The sequence below is a fragment of the Mytilus galloprovincialis genome, chromosome 12 (assembly GCF_965363235.1).
Source record: "Mytilus galloprovincialis chromosome 12, xbMytGall1.hap1.1, whole genome shotgun sequence".
Classification (NCBI taxonomy): Eukaryota; Metazoa; Mollusca; class Bivalvia; order Mytilida; family Mytilidae; genus Mytilus; species Mytilus galloprovincialis.
The window spans coordinates 76758446-76783796 of NC_134849.1; the positions used below are offsets into that span (position 1 = coordinate 76758446).

Sequence of the window (25351 nt, forward strand, 5' to 3'; positions counted from 1 at the left end):
AAAGAACACCAATGATTCAATTTTTGATGAATTCAAAACAAAGTTTAATTTTGGACCCTTTGGGCCCCTTATTCCTTAACTGTAGGGATCAAACTCCCAAAATCAATCCCAACCGTCCTTTTATGGTCATAAACCATGTGTTTAAATTTCATAGTTTTCCATTTACTTATACTTAAATTATGGTGCGAAAACCATGAAAAATGCTTATTTGGGCCACTTTTTCTGTTGAGTCGGTATAGTTTCGGTTTGTGACCTTTGAACTTAAGGACGCTTAAATATGGCAACAGAATAAGCATGCTCGAAAATCCTTTCTGTGATTGGACAAAATGCTGTCATGGTGGGTGATTTGAAAAAACATCTCGTTATTATATCATGATAGAAAGCAAGTGAAAAACTATAAATACTTGAACTAGATCTTACAAAGATTTATATTTTTATTAAAATAATTGTTTCTCCAATAGCTCTTTGCATCCGTGACAGCTGTTTATTCGGGACAATTATATAATTTTTTATGTAAACTTTGTTGTACGAATGTACATGACTTTTAGAACGCGCCTACGCATGTGAGATTTCCGAGGGGTTTTGGTGAATGTAAACAGAAAGATACGAGGACCGAGAATACTGAACACAAACAGAGAAAACGATATTTAAATGGTATCTTTGTGCTTCTGAAGGTTATCGAAATGATAGTTTTAAACATATACTCAAATTAAAATACGTCGGATATCTTTTTTAAAGATAGTTCTTGTAGGCCCCTAATTCCCAAACTCTTGGGACCAAAACTTCCAAAATCAATCCCAACTTTCTTTCTATGGTCATAAACCTTGTGTTTAAATTTCAATTCACTTATACTTAAGTTATAGTGCGAAAACCAAAGGTCTTTGGCCGCCGCTGACTACGGACGACGACGCCAACGTGATACCAATTTACTACCAAAAAATTTTCAATTTTTGCGGTCGTATACAAATTAGTAGATGCAAAGTTTCCAATTACAACCGTGGTTTCATATGGTAAAACAAGTTAAAGGCACCTGTTTTGTTGCTCTGAGTAGCATAAAATTCAAACAAACAGCAAAATCGGTGGTAACAAAAATGACAACAGACCTAAACCGTCCCCTGTATCTAAGACATTGTTTTAATAGGATTTAGCATATCATACAAACGCAATAATTCAGTTATTGATGAAATCCAACAAAATTTTATTTTTGACCCTTTATCTAAAAATGGGGCCCAACATCCAAAAAAATAATACAAGGTCAGAACTCCCAAAAGTTTAAGACTTTAAAGTAATCCTATTGAAAGGACTAGGGGCTATCGCTCAGAATAAAATATTTGTCATAAAGTGCCAACACATGGTAAAATCACGAAATATAAAGACCCCATGAATTATTTCTTAATTATTCTTATAGATACATGCAGTATATACCTTATCTTGGTTCCAAACAAGCCAGTTTCTATCTTTGTAGTTATGTTTTTCACAAACCCATCCTTTTTCCAGCAAAGCTTCCTTTTCACTGATAAAGCATTGCATCTCAGAACATGAATATTCGACATGGAAAGGTGATTTTTCGCTGCTTTTTGCATGGATAGTTGAGTGATAGAAATCAGAAATTCTCTTCATTGTTGTAACCAAGCATTCCTTAACACCTGTAGCTATATCAGGTACGATTAACCTGGAGGAGGTTCTGTGAACGATGTAAAGGAGAATCTTGTTGCCTTCAACGCATACAACAATATCATGTGACTTGTCAAATGATAAACCAATAAATCCTGAAAACAGGAGTTGTCTCCCTTCATACTGCTTGACAGTCCACATGCTTAGACATGCACTGATCAGACGATTTGGTAGGGCTGGTGGTATAATAGTGCCTTTAAATAAAAACGCTAAGCATATAGCTCTCTCTGGTGTGCATTCCTTGTCCATGAAGCAGGTGGTGTTTCTCTCTGTAACCATACAGGGAACAAAGAAGTTTTCCACTGGTAACCGACTTCCTGTAGTTGTATCATATCTCCGTTGCTCTGCCAAGATATCTAGATAAATCAGGATGTTAAATATAAACTCTTTGTATGGTAAAATTGCACAGAAATCTTTTTGCTTCCAAATCAAGTAAAGATCTTCCCGTCTTATGGTCCCACATGTTGACATTCGTTTGAAAGTTTCCTGAATTCTCATTTCCTCTGGCCAAAATACTTTATCTGCAAAATATAAAAAAGCATAAAAAACTATTTAAAAAATGAGATGCTGTGGTATGATTGCCAATGTTACAACTATTCACCACAGACAAACCTACTTGAATATAATCATCTTAGGTTTAAGCTGTAATTAATCAAAGTTCCGTTGAAGGCAAATTGTCATCTTATCTTAAGCAAATCTTGAATGTTACTAATATAGACGAAACACATGTCATAAATATTTCGATTTGAGCATCACTGATGAGTCGTATGTAGACGAAACGCGCGTCTGGTGTACTAGATTATAATCTTTGTACCTTTGATACCTATTTACACCACTGGGTGGATGCCACTGCTGGTGGACGTTTCGTCCCTGAGGGTATCACCAGCCCAGTAGTCAACAATTCGGTGTTGACATGAATATCAATAATATGGTCATTTTTATAAATTTCCTGTTATTAAAACTTTGATTGTTTCGAAAAACTAAGAATTTTCTTATACCAGGAATAGATTACCTTAGCCATATTTGGCAGAACTTTTTGGAATTTTGGATCATCAATGCTCTTCAACTTTGTACTTGTTTGGCTTCATAAATATTTTGATTTGAGCGTCACTGTTGAGTCTTATGTAGACGAAACGCACGTTTGACGTACTAAATTATAATCCTGGTACCTTTCATAACTTTTTACTAATTTATTAACCTTCAACTAGAATTCGTATCAAAAGGACACCTTGCCCTTCTCAAAATATATCCTAAGTTCATGGTATATGTGCAACTGTGAGCTAAAAGGCATTAAAAGTCTCTTGAGAAAACTACAGATTTGATAAATTCTGCAATTGAGAAACATTGCGACATTGACAGAAACACCTATCAGTAAGGACCTTAGAACCTCTATAATAAGTTTCGATATAATCACCTGTCACAAAAGACCTCAAAACCCCCATGCATAGTCTTGACATAAAAACCTATCACAATGGATTTCATAACCTCCAAGTTTTGACATAGATAACTGTCTTCTTATCTCCATAATAAGTTTTGACATAAGTACCTGTCACGAAGGACTTTATAAACTCTATATTATTTAAAGTATTGCCATAAATACCTGTCACCAAGGACTTTATAAACTCTATATTATTTAAAGTATTGACATAAATACCTGTCACAAAGGACTTTATAAACTCTATATCATTTAAAGTATTGACATAAATACCTGTCACCAAGGACTTTATAAACTCTATATTATTTAAAGTATTGACATAAATACCTGTCACCAAGGACTTTATAAACTCTATATTATTTAAAGTATTGACATAAATACCTGTCACAGAAGATCTCATATATGTTACTTCCATTACACTAAGTATAAAAAAATAACTGTCACATAAGATCTCATAACCTCCATTATAAGTATTCACATGAATAACTGTCATGAAGGACTGCATGACCTCTATACTATTTAAAGTATTGACATAAATACCTATCAAAAAGGATCTCATACATGTAACTTCCATAATAAGTATTTACATAAATACCGTATAGCGTGTCATTTCGCGGGTGTAAAATTTTCACGGAAGAAGGTACTTTGGATTCAATATTATTCGATGGATTCCAATTTTTGTGGTTTTCATAAGAACAGATGAACCACGAATAGAAATGTTGAACGATTAACAACTTTCTATAGACTCTGTAAAACTCCGAAATCAAATACACACGAAAATGCAAGTTTTCATCAATCCACGAAAATTGATACCCTCGAAAATAAATGAAAACACAGTATATGAAATATTTTTTGCAGTTAATCATTTTGCGGATTGAAAATTTTCATCAATACCTTTGCAAGGACACTTATAACTTGACGAAATTTATTTTGGCAATTTAGTTCCATCCTCAAAAATAAGTAAAAATGTACACCCTGCGAAAATAACCAGCTTTACGGTACCTGTCCCACAATATCACAGTTTCCATAATAAGTATTGAAATAACTACCTGTCACAAAGGACCTCATAACCTCCACCATGAGTAAGGGGTTGATGATTACGAAATCTTTAAGGTGTGGAGTATCAAAGTAAACAATTTTCCCCAAGGAATGGTGGAAATTTAGGAAATCTTTAAGTTGGTCAGGGGACAGTACAGACACATTGCTTATAGCATTCAATTCTTCTACATCCTTCAATGATAAGATTTGTTTTCCTTCTGCCACAAGCTCTGCTATCTCAAGTTCAAGGGGAACACACGCATTGGGCATCTTCTCCCCCCAACAAGGATGTTCAAACGTAAGTTCTGTGATTGCTTTCTTAAGGACTTCAATTTCTGTATCTGTGTTATCCCTTGCATTGACAAATATCCGTTGTGTTAGGACTAGGTGGTTTCGTCCCTCGTGGTCCTTAAACAATTCCTCTACTCCATTGTACAATTCCTCACGTCTGGACTCCACATCATCCTTAAAAAGGATAATTTAAGATATGATGTTAAACTTCTTTTTAAAAAATTTCTAAATGATAGTGAAAATACCTAGGACTTAGCAACAATACATGTTTTCAGAGTACTGATTTACTTTTTTAAATAATACACAGGTTTACAAGATACATGAGAAAACTTTCCCTTATGTTCTATTTTTGACCATGACGTCATTTTTGCATGTAAACTGAACTGATAAGGGCTGTAGGCATACATAATTCTCATAAATACATGCGTAGGTTGTACAGGAACTGGAACTGGGAGTTCAGTTCACAATTAACGTACTTAAAGTTTCCATACCTGCCTGCAGACAATTAACATATTATTTGTTGTGTGTGGCCTGCAGACAATCAACATACTATTTGTTGTGTGTGGCCTGCAGACAATGAACATACTATTTGTTGTGTGTGGCCTGCAGACAATGAACATACTATTTGTTGTGTGTGGCCTGCAGACAATGAACATACTATTTGTTGTGTGTGGCCTGCAGACAATGAACATACAATTTGTTGTGTATGGCCTACAGACAATTAACATACTATTTGTTGTGTGTGGCCTGCAGACAATAAACATACTATTTGTTGTGTGTGGCCTGCAGACAATTAACATACTATTTGTTGTGTGTGGCCTGCAGACAATCAACATACTATTTGTTGTGTGTGGCCTGCAGACAATGAACATACTATTTGTTGTGTGTGGCCTGCAGACAATGAACATACTATTTGTTGTGTGTGGCCTGCAGACAATGAACATACTATTTGTTGTGTGTGGCCTGCAGACAATGAACATACTATTTGTTGTGTGTGGCCTGCAGACAATGAACATACTATTTGTTGTGTGTGGCCTGCAGACAATGAACATACTATTTGTTGTGTGTGGCCTGCAGACAATTAACATACTATTTGTTGTGTGTGGCCTGCAGACAATTAACATACTATTTGTTGTGTGTGGCCTTAATCCATACCTGCCTGCAGACAATTAACATACTATTTGTTGTGTGTGGCCTGCAGACAATGAACATACTATTTGTTGTGTGTGGCCTGCAGACAATAAAGATACTATTTGTTGTGTGTGGCCTGCAGACAATTAACATACTATTTGTTGTGTGTGGCCTGCAGACAATAAACATACTATTTGTTGTGTGTGGCCTTAATCGTACATTGTAGAGTACACTAACCTAGAACATTTGTTGTACATAATATTTAAGGTTGATGTTATCTACTCTCAATACAGTTAAATAACATTGAGAATGGAAATGGGGAATGCGCCAACGAGACTACAACCCGACCATAGAGCAGATGGTATTCTAACGTTACATTAGCGTAATAGCAGATCTTTAATTCAAACAATTTTGTTTCAGTCAAATGATCATGATGATTTAGTGGTTGATAATTGTAAATCATTTGTCTATTGTTGATAACTATTGACTACTAATGTTCTTTTGTTTTTGATGATGTTAGGCTGCTGTCGTACTTACTTAATACCAACACAAATATCTGCTTTTATTCATACGAATCAATAGAATGAATAAATTATGACCCATTGCACAAGACTTTTGTCATGAGTTAAAATTTACTATGTCATATCTTACGAAAGAATAAAAGAATAATAACTATAAATAAATAACTGGGCACCGGACAAGATTGACTTGATCAGCCTCCTTTTATAACTAACTTACTTACCATTGGTATTTTGTCTTTATGGGTGGCAACAAACAAGATCTTTGGAATGCCTACATATACCATCTTACAATACGTTAGGATTGAGTTAACCCAATGTTGAAGGAATACTGAAATATAAAAACAACAACAAAAATGAAATAAAAGTTTAATACAAATAGAAACTGATATGACATAATTGACAGTGATAAAAACCAAAGAAATACATTTTATTGGGGATCAAATTGACAAGGTCCAGTGGCAGTTTCTTAAAAAAAAATGTCTTTTTTTTTGTTCTTTTAACTCTACAAAAAAAAATAACAAATCTGTGGTAACTATTCAATGGGACAACATAAACATGAACAACACAGATACCAAAGCTATGGTAACTAAGTTCAGTTTGCAAACAATTAAATCACAGGTAAATTCCAACTGATTATTGGGAAAGCTATCATTGTCTTCACAATATTAAAGTAAGCGTTGGCATAGTAACCTGGAAGCCTTGTTTTTACTGATGATAAAGTAGATGATGTTTTTTTTTTCATAATAAACAATAAATGATGTTCAATATGAGTCTTTGTATTGTAACTAACATACAATACCTGCTGGGGTTGGTGTCATGTGCTGTCCTGGAAAACACAGAACATCTGGGACTACTTCATGTAATCCTTTGCTTCCGTCGAATACCACAAGAAACAAAGCTCTGAACGTCATGAAGGTTTGGTGTGTGGTATAGTAGACATACTGTCCACCAAAGTCCCAAAAAATCAGTCTTCCTACTTTCATCTTGTAGTCTCCCCTTTTGAGGACTTTTTCCATTCTCTTTCTTATTTCTTCTTTTGTCATTTTCGATTTCATGTGTGTTTTTACCTCTGGTTTTCTCTTGGACACACTGTCAGATATTTGAGGTGACAACGGTTTGGCTGCTAGAGGCTGTTGGGAGAGACCAGCGGTCATCACTTTACCATCACTTCTAACAAGGTTTGAATCTGGTAAATGTGGTTTCTTTGGTGTTTTTTCTTCTTTTCTTTCATCCTCTTCTACTGAAGTCATCAACACCTTATTGTAAACCACATCTAAAGCGTCATACGTTTCTGTAAAATAATATATATCACTTGAATAGATAATATTCAAAAAAAAAAATATTTTGGTTAAATAATGTGCTGCTGTTATACTGATACCATCTTTTAAATAATCATCAAAAGACATGCTCAAGGCCAAAAGCATTGAATAATTGTTAACAAAACCGTAACATATGCCTCAACAGAATAAATAAAGTCCCTATATGTATATGTCGTACTGTCTTTTTAGCAAAGACAAAAACTACCATTTTGTCTGTTTTATTCCTGTGTTTTAACTTTGAGTAGGAAATTCAGGAATGAATTTGAAGCTAGAAGCATCAAGTATGATTCAGTTTAAGAAGAAGAAATATTTAAAAAAAAATTACAGACAGAACGGCAGTAGATGAACAGACGATAAAACTCCAAGTTAATAGCTAACAAGCATTCTGTGAGTATTGCGTGGCAATACATAGTCCCCTACCAGTTAAAAAATCATTGTATTGGAACAAAATTCTGATCTTTAACTTGTCATGATAAAACTATATACCAATTATCAAATCAACATCTTCAAGCATGACGAAAAATAGTGCGGAAAAATGATTATTTGAGTGAATTTTCAAAGTTCAAGGACCATAACTCTGCACAAATTCATCTGACCAGAACAAAATTCGAACTTCAACTGTAATATGTCATGATAAAACTATATACCAATTATCAAATCAATATCTTCAAGAATGACAAACAAGTGCGGAAAAATGACTATTTTACTGAATTTTAAGTCAAAAACCATAACTCTGCAAAAAATCTTCAGACCTGAACAAATTCAAACTTGATCTTTAACTTGTCATGATAAAACTATACACCAAATATCAAATCAATATATTCAAGCATAAAGTTTATAAATGGGGAATGTGTCCATGGGACACAGATGATACCCCTGCTTGCATATAACGTTAAAAAGGGATATAACTCAAGAACTGTAAAAGTGACGTTACTCAAATATGTACTTGATCTGAGTTTTGTGGTAAAAAAGCATTGTGGACAAGTTTCATATCATTTGGTTGAGGCAAACTAAAGTTAGAGAACAGAAACATGTATTTCAGGAATTTTTCCATTTGTAAAAGGGGCATAACTCTTGAACAGTAAAAGTGACGCTACCAAAATTAAAACTTGATCTGTGTTTTGTGGTAAAAAGCATTGTGGACAAGTTTCATATCATTTGGTTGAGGCAAACTAAAGTTAGAGAACGGAAACATGTATTTCAGGAATTTTTCCATTTGTAAAAGAAGCATAACTCTAGAACAGTAAAAGTGATGCTACCAAAATTAAAACTTGATCTGTGTTTTGTAGTAATAAGCATTGTGTATAAGTTTCATTACATTTGGTTGAGGCAAACTAAAGTTAGAGAACAGAAATATGTATTTCAGGAATTTTTCCATTTGTAAAAGGAGCATAACTCTAGAACAGTAAAAGTGAGGCCACCAAAATTCAAACTTGATCTGTGTTTTGTGGTAATAAGCATTCTGTATTAGTTTCATAACATTTGGTTAAGGCCTGGCCAGTTAAAGTTAGAGAACAGAAACTAATTTTGGACGTTCGTATGTACAGACGGACAAGGGTAAAACTTAATGCCCCCTCCACTACGGCGGGGGCATAAAAAGTGGGGAAAACTGATTTGCCGGACTGACAGATGGACAGACAGACGGACAGAGTGCAACCTAAATTTCCCTTCACCTTCGCCGGTAGGGGACTATAAAGAGCTATGCAATGAGTTCATTATAGTATATCCTTTTGAACTTCCTGTAAGATTCAAATATAATATGCAGAAGTTTTAATTTTTTTATCAGAAGTCAGTATAACAGATAAAAATGCACAACAATATCTTAAGCCGGTTAAGGCATATAAAAAATGCCAAAAATATGACCGATAACATGATAAAAGGACAATATCTCTGAATATCAGACTAGAATTTTGTTTAAATCATAAGAGAAACTACATTCACCAATCCCAACAATAGTGTTAAGTTCGTATTACCGTTAAATTCGTTCAATAAGCCACAGTTTTTTTCTATGTCTTTGTCTTTTCAAGTTATAAAGATTCTGAAGCTAATAGAGAGGTGGAAGATACCAAAGAGGTATTCAAATATAAATGAAAAGTTTTAATGTTGTAGATTTCCTTACCTGGATCAATATAAATCCAGCTTCTAGTCTCAACATCAAGGCCACAGCGACCTTCTAGTAGGGAAATCCCATCGGTAGGATGTCTTCCTTCTGGGACGACATCACCAGCTAAAAGCTTGACAAGACTCGATTTTCCGACCGCGAACTGGCCTGTTACCATACAGCGCATGTCATAGGAAACATACGTTCCACTGCCAAGTAACCTGTTTAACATAGCGGACTTTGTCTGTGTGTGGATTGGATCTGTAATTATAACTTTTTCTATAAAAATATCATTAAGTCTAAGTTTAATAAAGATTTGTTAACCAATTTAAAAGTTTGTTTTCAATATTTTTCATTAACAAATCATTAAAAGTCTATGTCAAACATGCCATTGGATTGATTGTTGTTTGTGTAACGTCCAGCTGTTATCTATAAGGTCACATGAATGAATAATCATTGGTGAAAATCCCAAGTGTCTACAACTTGCGGTTTCTGATTTAGAGTGGCTAACCGACTTTGTTTAATTTTCAAAGGGGCATAACCCAACCAAGGAGTCTTTGAATCTTTTCGGTTTAAATAAATCAAAGTCACAGGGTGAGTTCTTGAACAAATTCCACTCATCGGTTTTGGTCTTCCTATGACAGTTAAGGCATTTATTTACTAACAAGATTTTTTGTTTTGGTTTTGGGCAGATAACTCTGGACCAAGGGTCCGGAAACGGTCATATTTGCCAGTCATGTCCTAAACTGAAACTATAATGTCCTAAACTTTTAATTGGAATTTAGGTCAAATTTTATTTTTCAACCGTAATAATTTCGGTCATTTCGTTGTGATCGACTTTCAAAATCGCCATTTTGAACATATTTTTGTTTTGTTATCGACTTCCTGTAATTAAACTGCCACTTCAATAAAGTGTTATAATCCTGAGGGCCCTCCTAATAACTATAATAATGCCTCGGGGAGCTATTGGCTAATGATTGCTAATCTCTTTACCTGTGTTTTTACTTCACACCTGGCAATTAATTATCACAAGCTCCAAACTATTATTATAAAAAAATGAAAGAGTCTGGACTGACAAAATTTTGAGACTCACAGGGTGAGATCCAGATAGGTATTTGTGATAACATTATTAAGTGTGAACCTGATTGTGATGTCTTACGGTTACGGAGGGAAATTGTGTCAAAGTTTGGCAGCAGAAAAATAACAATAAGAAGAAATACAGTAAGGTATTTCCCTTTTGGAAAAACATAGACCTTATCAATATTAACTTTCATAATCAATTCTAATAATCAATGTTAATATATACTGGAATTATTTGGTCAAAACTCTTCAAACTATTGACAATTGACTTGTATTAACCTGACTTTGTATATCCACAATTGAATACAAGAAGTGGATGGAACCAGGGGTCAAGTGTGTCAAGCCTCAAACTTGTATGACAGTAGTCACAATTGAATACAAGAAGTGGAGGGAACCTGGTGTCAAGTGTTTCAAGCCTCAAACTTGTATGATAGTAGTCACAATTGAATACAAGAAGTGAAGGGAACCAGGTGTCAAGTGTGTCACGCCTCAAACTTATATGACAGTAATCACAATTGAATACAAGAAGTGGAGGGAACCAGGTGTCAAGTGTGTAAAGCCTCAAACTTGTATGACAGTAGTCACAATTGAATACAAGAAGTGGAGGGAACCAGGTGTCAAGTGTGTCACGCCTCAAACTTATATGACAGTAATCACAATTGAATACAAGAAGTTGAGGTAACCAGGTGTCAAGTGTGTCAAGCCTCAAACTTATATGACAGTAATCACAATTGAATACAAGAAGTGGAGGAAGCCAGGTGTCAAGTGTGTCAAGCCTCAAACTTGGATGACAGTAATCACAATTGAATACAAGAAGTGGAGGGAACCAGGTGTCAAGTGTGTCACGCCTCAAACTTATATGACAGTAATCACTATTGAATGCAAGAAGTGAAGGGAACCAGGTGTCAAGTGTGTCAAGCCTCAAACTTGTATGACAGTAGTCACAATTAAATACAAGAAGTGGAGGGAACAAGGTGTCAAGTGTTTCAAGCCTCAAACTTGTATGACAGTAATCAAAATTGAATACAAGAAGTGGAGGGAACCAGGTGTCAAGTGTGTCACGCCTCAAACTTATATGACAGTAATCACTATTGAATACAAGAAGTGGAGGGAACCAGGTGTCAAGTGTGTCAAGCCTCAAACTTGTATGACAGTAGTCACAATTAAATACAAGAAGTGGAGGGAACCAGATGTCAAGTGTTTCAAGCCTCAAACTTGTATGACAGTAGTCACAATTGAATACAAGAAGTGTAGGGAACCAGGTGTCAAGTGTGTCACGCCTCAAACTTGTATGACAGTAATCACAATTGAATACAAGAAGTGGAGGGAACCAGGTGTCAAGTGTGTCAAGCCTCAAACTTGTATGACAGTAATCACAATTGAATACAAGAAGTGGAGGGAACCAGGTGTCAAGTGTGTCAAGCCTCAAACTTGTATGACAGTAGTCACCATTGAATACAAGAAGTGGAGGGAACCAGGTGTCAAGTGTGTCACGCCTCAAACTTATATGACAGTTATCACAAATGAATACAAGAAGTGGAGAGAACCAGGTGTCAAGTGTGTCAAGCCTCAAACTTGTATGACAGTAGTCACAATTGAATACAAGAAGTGGAGGGAACCAGGTATCAAGTGTGTCAAGCCTCAAACTTGTATGACAGTAATCACAATTGAATACAAGAAGTGGAGGGAACCAGGTGTCAAGTGTGTCACGCCTCAAAATTATATGACAGTAATCACAATTGAATACAAGAAGTGGAGGAAACCAGGTGTCAAGTGTGTCACGCCTAAAACTTGTATGACAGTAATCACAATTGAATACAAGAAGTGGAGGGAACTATAGTGTCTGTCACAAAGAACACTCAGATTAAACCTGATACTGGCACACAAACAAACACCATTGAAAGTACATCATTTATTACATAACCGGAAACTCCGTCTATTGTAAGGGAACCAGGTGTCAGGCCTCAAACTTAAATGACAGTAATCACAATTGAATAGAAGAAGTGGAAGGAACCAGGCGTCAAGAGTGTCAAGCCTTAAACTTCTATGACAGTAGTCACAATTGAATAGAAGAAGTGGAGGGAACCAGGTGTCAAGTGTGTCAAGCCTCAAACTTATATGACAGTAATCACAATTGAATACAAGAAGTGGAGGGAACCAGGTATCAAGTGTGTCAAGCCTCAAACTTATATGACAGTAATCACAATTGAATAGAAGAAGTGGAGGGAACCAGGTGTCAAGTGTGTCAAGCCTCAAACTTATATGACAGTAATCACAATTGAATACAAGAAGTGGAGGGAACCAGGTATCAAGTGTGTCAAGCCTCAAACTTATATGACAGTAATCACAATTGAATAGAAGAAGTGGAGGGAACCAGGTGTCAAGTGTGTCAAGCCTCAAACAGTTATGACAGTAGTCACAATTGAATACAAGAAGTGGAGGGAACCAGGTGTCAAGTGTGTCACACCTCAAACTTGTATGACAGTAATCACAATTGAATACAAGAAGTGGAGGGAACCAGGTGTCAAGTGTGTCAAGCCTCAAACTTGTATGACAGTAGTCACAATTGAATACAAGAAGTGGAGGGAACCAGGTGTCAAGTCTCAAACTTGTCTGACAGTAGTCACAATTGAATACAAGAAGTGGAGGGAACCAGGTGTCAAGTGTGTCAAGCCTCAAACTTGTCTGACAGTAGTCACAATTGAATACAAGAAGTGGAGGGAACCAGGTGTCAAGTGTGTCAAGCCTCAAACTTGTATGACAGTAATCACAATTGAATACAAGAAGTGGAGGGAACCAGGTGTCAAGTGTGTCATGCCTCAAAATTATATGACAGTAATCACAATTGAATACAAGAAGTGGAGGAAACCAGGTGTCAAGTGTGTCACGCCTCAAACTTGTATGACAGTAATCACAATTGAATACAAGAAGTGGAGGGAACTATAGTGTCTGTCACACAGAACACTCAGATTAAACCTGATACTGGCACACAAACAAACACCATTGAAGGTACATCATTTATTACATAACTGGAAACTCCGTCTATTGTAAGGGAACCAGGTGTCAGGCCTCAAACTTAAATGACAGTAATCACAATTGAATAGAAGAAGTGGAAGGAACCAGGTGTCAAGAGTGTCAAGCCTTAAACTTCTATGACAGTAGTCACAATTGAATAGAAGAAATGGAGGGAACCAGGTGTCAAGTGTGTCAAGCCTCAAACTTGTATGACAGTAATCACAATTTCAACAAGTGGAGGGAACCAGGTGTCAAGTGTGTCAAGCCTTAAACTTCTATGACAGTAGTCACAATTGAATAGAAAAAGTGGAGGGAACCAGGTGTCAAGTGTGTCAAGCCTCAAACTTGTATGACAGTAATCACAATTCCATTTAACATGTTTAATGATGTATCTATGGAGTCAATGCCTCCAAACTTACATCATGTACATAGCTGTGTATTAATAACTCTTGCACAAACAAACACATTTGTTTGTTTATTTATACATATGTGGCCGACAAAAAAGATACTTCTCTAATTAATTTTGACTTTTACTTTCAATTCTGACATTTTGGACTAAAATTCATTGTGTTGTTTAATTATTTATTCTATATTTTGGTTTCTATTTACATTTCTTCTCCATAACTTTTAATCAATTTGTTTTGATGTGTCAATTTGAAATCCTCATTTTGTAGATTGAGTGACATATTTTAATTTGTTACCTAATAAGGGACCATTTACAATATTCAAAAATGTATGTTCCTAAAGAGAGGTGAAAGATACCAAAGGGACATACAAACTCACAAGTCAAAAATAAACTGACAACGCGATGGCTTAAAAAAAAGAAGACCAAAGGACAAACAATAACACACAAAACACAACACAGAAACCTAAAGACTGAGCAACACGAACCCCACCAAAAATAAACTGACAACGCCATGGCTAAAACAAAGAAGACCAAAGGACAAACAATAGCACACAAAACACAACACAGAAACCTAAAGACTGAGCAACACGAACCCCACCAAAAATAAACTGACAATGCCATGTCTAAAACAAAGAAGACCAAAGGACAAACAATAGCACACAAAACATAACACAGAAACCTAAAAACTGAGCAACACGAACCCCACCAAAAACTAGGGTTGATTGTCATAATCACACTATTAATTCACATTCATTCTTCCAAGTTTAATAAATAGTATAAACTTTACAGTGAACAATATCACTCAGATTGATTGTTATTTGTTATGCTTATACTTGTCAATTCAATTGTGTATAAATACTTGTTTATAATCTTAATAAATAAGATTGGACTGAGGACTTTACACTGACCGCTGTTCATCGGAAATAAAAGTATTCTATGCTGAATTACTGAATTATTCGTCGTGAGTTCTAGAGGCTTAAGCGCTAGTTTGTACCAGTTTAAGACCCAGAGTTATCATTGTCAATCAGTGTATTCTTTCATTGTGTGATCAGGTGCATCACACAGTTTCAGTAACAAGAGGCCATTCCGTCAGGCTCTTGTTACACAACTCTATAGGCAAACAGTTTTCCCCCGGTGATACATCTCGCTTTACCAAACAGATTGAGTCAGCACGAGTAGCACAATGGATCTTTACCTCAGGATTTGTATTTAATTGAAAATCTTTTTAAACTGATTTAATCTTCAGTTAATTCTTTGAAATAAATACATCTTATTAACTTAATCATTCACTTTTGCCACATAATTTAATTTAGAGAATTATTTTATGTAGCATAGATCAAACATAACTATAATTAAAGAATTAAATGAAATCCTTTTAAAATCCACCATTTATTATCAAATTATCTAGCAAAAACATGTTAGGGAAAGAATGTCGATTAAAAAGACTAAGACCAAGTGTACACTACTTGACAATTTACAGTACAGCAACTTGCTTTTCTGAAAATAGGACAACTTGATACTTCTATAACATCTTATACGACGTCCTTTTCAAGAAACAATGCTTTCAGTCTAAATACCTCACAAGATATGTAGTAATATCAAATTACAATTTGCATGACAGTGGTGTCGAGACCTTAAAAGCTGTATAGTTCTATTAGATCTGTAGCAATGTAATAAAAAAAAACTGAGTTCCATTAATGTACACCACGTTCCAAATCGTTTATCTGTCTAAGGCCAATAATTAAAACCAATTGTTGTTTTGCGTCTTGAAAACTCTTTATAAATATTTGATTAGAAATGTAGGCTTGAAGACATCGATAATGTAATTTGAAATCAAATTAGAATTAAAAAGAATCATCTAGTGTTGTGTTACTAAAGTCGGTCAGTATAGTTCCTATCTTACTTACTTAAGCAGAAAACTGATTAATTGTTGACGCTGGAGCCAGAAACGTTGCCGGAAAAGCAATCCCTACGTCCTGCTTTCTGTGACTTTCGTTGCAGGCGAGACAAAAGCTCTTTAGATATTTATCTAACTTTAATATGTATTTCCTTTTTTTTTAGCATATGATATAACACAAGTAACTAAAACATGTCCTTGGTAAAACATATAGATTAATTTATTTTTTTTAATATTGTAAGGAAAAAAATTGTTTTCCTTAAAATCCAGTTCAATACAAAATTATGCTGATGGCAAAAAGTCTGTTTTCATTTAATTTTTTTGTACCTAAATTAGACCATTAGTTTTCTCGTTTAATTGTTTAACAATTGTCATTACGGGGCCTTTTTCAGCTGAATATGCGGTATGGGCTTTGCTCATTGTTGAAGGCTGTAAGGTGACCTATAGTTGTTAATTTCTGTATCATATGGTCTTTTGTCTCATTGGCAATCATACCACATCTTCTTTTTTATATTAACTGCGTCACATTCTTTAAGTGCCTGTCCCAAGTCAAAAACCTGTAGTTCAGTGTCAGTATGTTGTCTATACAATACCTACCTTTTAACATGTTTAAAATTGTCTTGGGAAAATAATTCTAGCAAAGTAGAATATTGCATGCAATTGCAGAGTACGAATAAACATGAATATAGCATCCCTACTGAAAATGTACTTGGAATTCCAGTGGGATACCATTGGGATTCACTTGAATCCCAGTGGGGGGGAAAAATCCAGTGGAATCCCACTGGAATGTTTTGGAGTGTCAGTGGAATCCCAATGGGAAGTTTATCCCGATGGTATCTCAGTGGCATTTCCACTGGATTATTTCTATATTTTCCAGTGGAAATTTGTACTTTGTCATTCCTAATTATCCCACTGGAATTTGGACATGTGTCTTTTATAAATATATAATTCCAGTGGGATGTTGGACTTGTAGAATTTTCATTATAAAAAATTTCAATGAATTTAGCTGATAATTAAATGATGATGGACCTGAAAAATGTTATGTGTTGCTATTTATATATGTACATTTAAACATGTATAAAGTGACTAGAATATATATACTTATTTCACTAACAGTATTTAAGACAATTTAATTTTGAATTTTTCAACAAAGGAGTTGCAGGTAATTAAAATTTATTTATTTTCAAGTGCAATTAATTATTAAGTCTATCTCTATATTTAGTTAAGTATTATATCATGATTATACACAAATATTATTTCCAAGCAGTCTCTTTCTTATCAATTAGTAATAGAAATGATATGTGCCAATCTGTTTTCAATTTGCCTCTGTGAAATGGACAGGAAATGATATGTACACACTCAATGGGGCCCAATGAAGGAGACCACATGTCTTTGTATATTTCTCTTAAATTTCTACAGTTCAAAATATAAAAATAATAGATAAAAGTTGGTAAATATCATTTTTTTATTATTATATATATCAGATATTTAAGATTTAGGTAATTTAATAGTATGATTAGGAAAACATTGCAAGGAATCAAACAACTCCCTATAGATACAACCCCAACACTGGTCAGATTCAAAATTTGAACTTGCAGCCATTACAAGAAAAGATGTCTTATTTATCTTGACCAAAATATGAATTTTACCATGGATGTAGAGTTGTGGACTAAAATTTAAAAGAGCAAAAGTTATATTCTATTGATATTAAAAAGCGAAGATGTATTTTTTTGATGACATGACTATTGGATTTGTGAAGATTGATGTTTTCATATTTTTTGGATTAAATCTTCTGGTAAGTACAAATTATGAATAAGTATTTCAACCTTTTTGAAAATTATGAAACTATCATTTCCTTCAAATAAATTGTGACCATGTAGGATCAAGAAAATAACTATAAGACCATGCATTTTTTGCATATACATAATTACTATTGGATTGTCACAGTATGACACATGACTAATATATCTTTAAGACAATCTCTTCAATAAAATATTATTCAATAGTAGCTAGTTTTCGCAAAATTGGAGATCTGTAGTATGACTGTAATAATTTAATATATATAGAGACATCTTTTCCAAAAAAGCAAAAAGTATTATCTTTTAAAACTTAATTAGTACATATGTACTCAATTATCATGATTGTGGATCAAATTTGAGATTTTAAAAATGGCAAGACATACATGTAAATATGGGCCTATGATGTTAGAGTAAAATAAAAGACCAATACAAATCAAAGTAAAGAATAACCTATACACTTCACTTGCATTTCCAAAAAAAAGACAATAAACTATTTAAGACATGAACAAATAACGTGATTGATCTGCTGTTTTCACTGGAATTTAAAATAATTTCACTACACATAGTGTTGAAGAATCCATTTAAATTTCTCTGGGTTTGCATTAAAATCCCACTGGAATTATTGAAATTTCATTGGGATCCCATTGAAATGTCAGTGGAAATTGCCCAGAATCACACTGGGATTTTAAAAATATCACTGAGATTCCACTGGAATCCAAGTGGGATTTTTGAAAAAATATCACTGAGATTCCACTGGAATCCAAGTGGGATTTTAAAAATATCACTGAGATTCCACTGAGATTCCACTGGAATCTTCTAAAAATCCCGACAAAATTGTCCAGTGGAATTCCAGTGGGATCCAGTGGAATTCCCAAGTGAGATTTATGTGGGATTTCAGTGGAATTCCACTGATTATTTTTAGTAGGGATCCTACAGAAGACCATATATTTGATGGTACTCACTAAGTCATGTATTTCATCTATTGGAAAGCTGGTAACCCTATAGGTCCATAGTTTGTTATTATCATTTATAGTGACTAATCTCATCAATACATTGCAGTTGATTGCAGGACATAGTACAACAAGAATGTGTCCTCAGTACACGAATGCCCCACTCGCACTTTCATTTTCTATGTTCAGTGGACCGTGACATTGGGATAAAAACTCCAATTTGGCATTAAAATTAGAAAGATCATATCATAGGGAACATGTGTACTAAGTTTGAAGTTGATTGGACTTCAACTTCATCAAAAACTACCTTGACCAAAAACTTTAACCTGAAGCGGGACAGACGGACGGACGGACGGACAGACGGACGGACGGACAGACTGATCACTATAGGGCGACCCGCCTTTGGCGGGGCCCTAATTAACTGTAATATATATATGTCCAGTTTGTTATGAATCCAACTTCAAACGTAAATAATCGTACAAAATTTATTAACATAATTAATAAAGAGGCGGTGATTAATTTTTCTATCCGTAACAACTAAATATAATAAAAAGACGTCAACACATTTGACAAAATCCGATGAGAATTACAAATATAACATTAAACATGTAAACTAAATACATGAATTTGGGATAAACAAGTACAGAAACACGTCTTATAGTAGTGCGAATTCACATTCAGCAAAACAGTCACAATCGGGAATAAGTCACGTTTGGTTATTAAAAGATTAGACGACATAATGACAAACCACAATCTACCATGTGGTAAAAATGTCCTTAGCTAGTTTGGTTAAAGAGACATCATATGGATCCACCAATTCGTGATGGTGTCCATAACATTTACGGAGTGTCAATTTTAATCTGTCCTCCTCATAACTTTGTTGGAGCAGTTTCTGTGTAAGGAGCACACTCCTGTATATGAAGTCCGTATAGTGTGAACAAGCACGTGAATAACGTATCAGTTGTGATATGTAAACACCATACGAAGGGGCAGAGGGTATGTTACTGCTGAGAAATGGGAAATTGATAATTGGGAAGTTGAAATCGTCCAGTTTATCATAGATTTTCGTGTGAAGTCGTCCATCTACGTCTATATTGAGGAAAAGATCAAGGTATGAAGCAGTCCTTCTAGTATCAGTAGTATCCTTAATTTCAAGTTCACTGGGATATATGAGATGTAAGTATTGGCTGAAGTATGGGTTGTTCAATGATAAATCATCATCAATACGTACATCGGAAAGTAAAATTAAAGAATTTCGCAAGGTGCTTTTTCTTTTTGTCTTTTAGAAGGTTCTGAATAAATTCTGCTTCATACGAATACAAAAACAAATCAGCCAGCAAGGGTGCACAATTAGTACCCATTGGAATACCGACTGTCTGTTGAAATATAAATCCTCCAAACTCAACAAATATATTGTCGATCAAAAAGTCCAGCATTTTAATAATATCATCTTTAGTATATTTTCTGGAAGATTCAGTGTGATTCTTCACAAAATATGAATTATTGTATCCCAAAACAAGAAATTTGTATCTACGATTCCCATTTTTATAGAAAAAGCTCTGTTTTATGAGATGGTGAAGTCGATCTTTCTATAGGCGTTTCTTGTCATGTGCTTAAAAGTCCTAAGTTGGTCACTACATCCATTAAGTCATGATTTTGGCAGCGTAATATAATGTTAATTGAAAGACTTCGTACACCTTACCAGCATCCTGTACACAAAATATAGTTGACCTATTGCTTACAGGATCCAAGAACTGACTAAAAGAAAACTTCAACATTGACCAACGAACCATGAAGATGAGATCAAGGTCAGATGAATGCTGCCAGACAGACATGTTCATCTTACAATAATTCTATACATCAAATATAGTTAGGTGACCTACTGTTTATAGTATATATATGAGAAACTGACTTGACAAGGAAAACATAACCTTGATCACTGATTCATGACATGATTGGACTGCAGTGATCCTTATATCTCACATTCTATGACTTTTGTCACAGGCGAGATATAAATTATTGGTTTCTGACAGCTATCATGTCAGTATGTCATCTATACAATAGCTACCTTTTTCTTGGCAAAATAATTCTAGCAAAATAGAAGATTGCTTGTGATTGCAGATAAACATACAAGTAATGGTTTACTTTTACATGTTTTATAAATTATTATTTGGATGAAGAGTTGTCTCATTGGCACTCACGCCACATCTTCCTATATCTATGTACTATAGCATCCTCATTCGAAATTAAAACAATAGAAAACCCAATTCAATTGTCCTGCTTAGCGTTTAAAAACACAATTCATTCAAAGGGAAACCCAATTATTTATTAAAACTATGCATTCCCAACCCTATTAGTTGCTGTCAAGTGAGTCATTTACCCTAAATAATGAATTAGTTTTGCGTAATTTATAAATCTATTTTTGTAAATTAAAGAAATCTACTGTCGTTCTTAAAATAAAGCACCAATTAACCAGATGCTCCGCAGGGCGCAGCTTTATACGACCGCAGAGGTTGAACCCTGAACGGTTGGGGCAAGTATGGACACAACATTCTAGCTGGATTCAGCTCTTAATTTGGATTGTGATTAAATAGTTGACACAGCATAGGTTTCTGACACAGAATGAATGTGGTCTAATGAACTTAAAATTTTTTTTTTTGTCTTTGAGCAATTCACTATGGTGTTGAATATTAATCCTCTCAAAAAAATGTTTGAAGAAATTTTCTTTTTATTTATGAAATCTGAAATGAAAAAAATTGACCCCCCAATTTTTTTTTCACATCCCCCTTTCTCTTATTTCAAAACTGATCTCAATTTAAATTTCTAATGAAGTTTGCAACAATAACTACTCATTTAAATACATCATAAAATATTAATATGTAAAAAAAAGTGCTTGTTATTACTGAATGGTAAAGATTGTTTAAATCTATCAGTTGGTAGTAAAAGTGAATATACATTGTATATTGTATAAAACAATGATTTAAGTTGATTCAACTAATATTCTGGACAAAGAAAGATAACTCCAATTGAAATCCAATTGGAATTTATTGCTATTGCACAATATTGTGCAATTAGATATTTCTTGCTATTGTGCAATACTGTGCAATTAAAAATATTTGCTATTGCACAATACTGTGCAATTGAAGATTTCTTGCTATTGCACAATATTGTGCAATTGAAGATTTCTTGCTATTGCTGAATGCTGTGCAATTGAAAATTTCTTGCTATTGCACAATACTTAATATAATAATTTTGGATCCTGATTTGGACCAACTTGAAAACTGGGCCCATAATCAAAAATCTAAGTACATGTTTAGATTCAGCATATCAAAGAGGCCCAAGAATTCAATTTTTGTTAAAATCAAACTTAGTTTAATTTTGGACCCTTTGGACTTTAATGTAGACCAATTTTAAAACGGGACCAAAAATTAAGAATCTACATACACAGTTAGATTTGGCATATCAAAGAATCCCAATTATACAATTTTTGATGAAATCAAACAAAGTTTAATTTTGGACCCCGATTTGGACCAACTTGAAAACTGGGCCAATAATAAAAAATCTAAGTACATTTTTAGATTCAGCATATCAAAGAACCCCAAGGATTCAATTTTTTTTTAAATCAAACTAAGTTTAATTTTGGACCCTTTGGACCTTAATGTAGACCAATTTGAAAACGGGACCAAACATTAAGAATCTACATACACAGTTAGATTCGGCATATCAAAGAACCCCAATTATTCAATTTTTGATGAAATCAAACAAAGTTTAATTTTGGACCCTTTGGGCCCTTTATTCCTAAACTGTTGGGACCTAACCTCCCAAAATCAATACCAACCTTCCTTTTGTGGTCATAAACCTTGTTTTAAAATTTCATAGATTTCTATTCACTTTTACTAAAGTTATAGTGCGAAAACTAAAAGTATTCGGACAACGACAACGACGACGACACCAACGTGATAGCAATATACGACGAAAATTTTTTCAAATTTTGCGGTCGTATAAAAAGCAATCTTAACTACTCGGGCATTCTCGCCCACTTACGTTAACATAATTTGTTAGTGAAGCGATAAGGGTTGAGAAGTCACAAATGGCAGAACTGGCTCCTTGTCGAAATCTTTGAATCATTTGTCCCTTACTAAAATTTTGTATCCCGATAAACAATATTAATTGACACCAGTTCATAAAATTTCTTTTTATTACAAGGAATAGAAAAGGTAGAAAAAGCACATCTTGTGCCAAAGACTTAGTTTATTAAATTATCTCAAAACTGACACATATTCTGAGGATTATAGAGAAATGTCACCCGTATTATCAATTCACTTGTGGAGAAAGCAATAACTCTGTGTGCAATGACATTGATCATATATTTATAGTGACTGTTTTGCTGTTTACATGGACAATATTTTGGTTTATGTCATAACATGTAATGTGTTAAAACTAATGAATAGTTTGAATAATATATATATAATAATAAAACAAGTTAAAGAAAATTACCTTCTATCCCTTGACCAGCAGTCACACCTGGAGATTTCTCTGACATGACAGTCTAAAAAATAAGTAATGTGCACTGTGAATACATCTTCACTCATGTCCCTTGAAGAACTATTAAAATTTTAAGATATAAACCCCCCAAAAAATACAATGACATAATACCAATATATATGTAATACCAATGTTCCACATTACATAAAATATATCCAACACATTTTTATATTTTCAGGATAATGTGTGGCTCAGAGTAAAAGAGGGATATAGTTTAAAGGGAACAGGTTTTTTTTTAATTTGGAAAATCCCCTTGCAGGTATATAAAAAGTAAAATAACAAAATTATCGAACTCCGATGAAAATTCTAAGCCGAAAGTCCCTAAGTAAATGGCAAAATCAAAAGCTCAAACACATCTAACGAATGGATAACAACTGTCATATTCCTGACTTGGTACTGGCATTTTCTTATGTAGAAAATGTTGGATTAAACCTGGTTTATCTGTTCCCAAAACAATTATACAATGCAGCAAGAATATTTGTGTTTAATGGAAACTATGGACCAAAAGCTGTCTTACTGATTATTTTGCCTTGACCAAGTTTTATGGTTTTAAAGATAAAAAGCATAAATGAAAAACAAACAAGAGGCTCAAAAAAACTTGTATCGTTCACCTTGGCATTTTTGCTAACACTAAATTGGATTGATTACTTAATTCAATGATTGAGTAATTGCTGGTGTTTAATGCTAATTTCAGTGTTATTGGCTATATTGTGAAAATCAGTTTTTATTGGTGGAGGAAGCCTGAGTACCCTAAGCAAACCAGGACATACCGAAGGTTAATCAAGACTGGAGTCAAACGCACCTCACAAGCTCAATGTTGGAAGAATAATCAACAAGATTATTTGGTGATAATAGGAGGTAGGTAGATCTTGACAATCAGTATTTTGCCCACGACAGTATTTCTCCACCTATTGTGGTTTCAAGGATTAAGACAATTAACACATTTTACCCTCATGTTCTATTATTAACTATATTGCAGCCATGTCTTGTTGTTTAAGGCTATAATTCCCTTAGAAGTCATCCAGTTCTTTTGGTTGTATTGGCAATTTTATAGATCTTGCATTTCTGATTATCTTTGCTGTTTACAGTTAATACTTTTCTATTATAGTTTTCAAGGTAATGAGCAAAAGCACTAAGATCAGTAAATCAAAGCACCAAAGGGTGCTATAGGCAGTTAATCAAAAACCCAAAGGCAAACTTGGCCACGTTCAGATTAATAGTGTAAAGAATTAGTCAAAATATTTATCTCGGGCATTGTTCACAGCTATTTCTAAAGTACCAAATAATGTTTGTACAGTAATGTTCATGTTATGCAATCCTTCAACTTTCAAAAGTTATTTCCAATTTATATTTATAAAGATTCAATGTCTGAGATTATACACATACACTGTCCTATGTTAGGGGAGAGTTTTGTGCCAGTTAAGATGTTTAAGCCGCCACATTCTGTATGTACCTGTCCATAGTGAGGACCCACTAATGTGGTGATTGTAGCTGTATATCATATCTGTTTTTCATAATTGTTTTGTACATTTTTTTTAATTTGAATAATTTCTTGTGTATACTTTTGATTTTAGTATGATGTTTGAGTTATTGTAAATGCTGTTTTGTTGCAACGTTGGAAAGTTCCAGGCGGAAAGAACTAACTAGCCGAAAAGTTCTCCAGTACTTATTAACTACATTGTAGTTACTTTGTTCTTCCTCTGGTTTAAAAGTTCCACTGGAAAAAGTGACTAGTTGAAATAGTTTACATTTTTGTTATTATGTTAAAGGGCCAGCAAAAGCAATCCTTTGGGTGTAGGATTTTCTCCCTGCATGAAAGATATATTGGTAACCTTCGACTGTTGTCTGCTCTAAGATCTGGTTATTATCTCTATGACACATTTCGGCAATCAATAACAATGGGTATGCAGTCTACTTTGCAAGTGGTGCAGTATGCCTGGTCTTTGCCCTTGGAACTGGGCAGGCACCATTTGAAGTCAGCTTTCCAGGCATTGTTGAACTTTGTCAAATAATTGTTATGTTTTGAACCTGGTGTCTTTAAAGACGGAGATATTTGTCGTTTTGGCATTTTGAACACATACTGGTGTACAAAATAATCATTTTGTTTATATAATTTTTCAGTCAGCTTGTGTAGCAAACAGCTCACATT

General features: G+C 34.2%; 1 protein-coding gene across 1 annotated transcript in view; it reads right to left on the reverse strand.

The window, feature by feature from the left end:
• LOC143053769 (uncharacterized) overlaps positions 1 to 25351 on the reverse strand; it is a 251196-nt gene that overhangs the window by 55925 nt on the left and 169920 nt on the right. Inside the window, exons 4-9 of the mRNA XM_076226548.1 lie at positions 23155 to 23206; positions 9529 to 9771; positions 6890 to 7381; positions 6312 to 6418; positions 4159 to 4612; positions 1426 to 2195 (exon numbers count right to left, since the gene is read on the reverse strand). Of these exons, the coding sequence (XP_076082663.1) occupies positions 1426 to 2195; positions 4159 to 4612; positions 6312 to 6418; positions 6890 to 7381; positions 9529 to 9771; positions 23155 to 23206 (2118 nt within the window). The remainder of the gene's footprint in view (positions 1 to 1425; positions 2196 to 4158; positions 4613 to 6311; positions 6419 to 6889; positions 7382 to 9528; positions 9772 to 23154; positions 23207 to 25351) is intronic.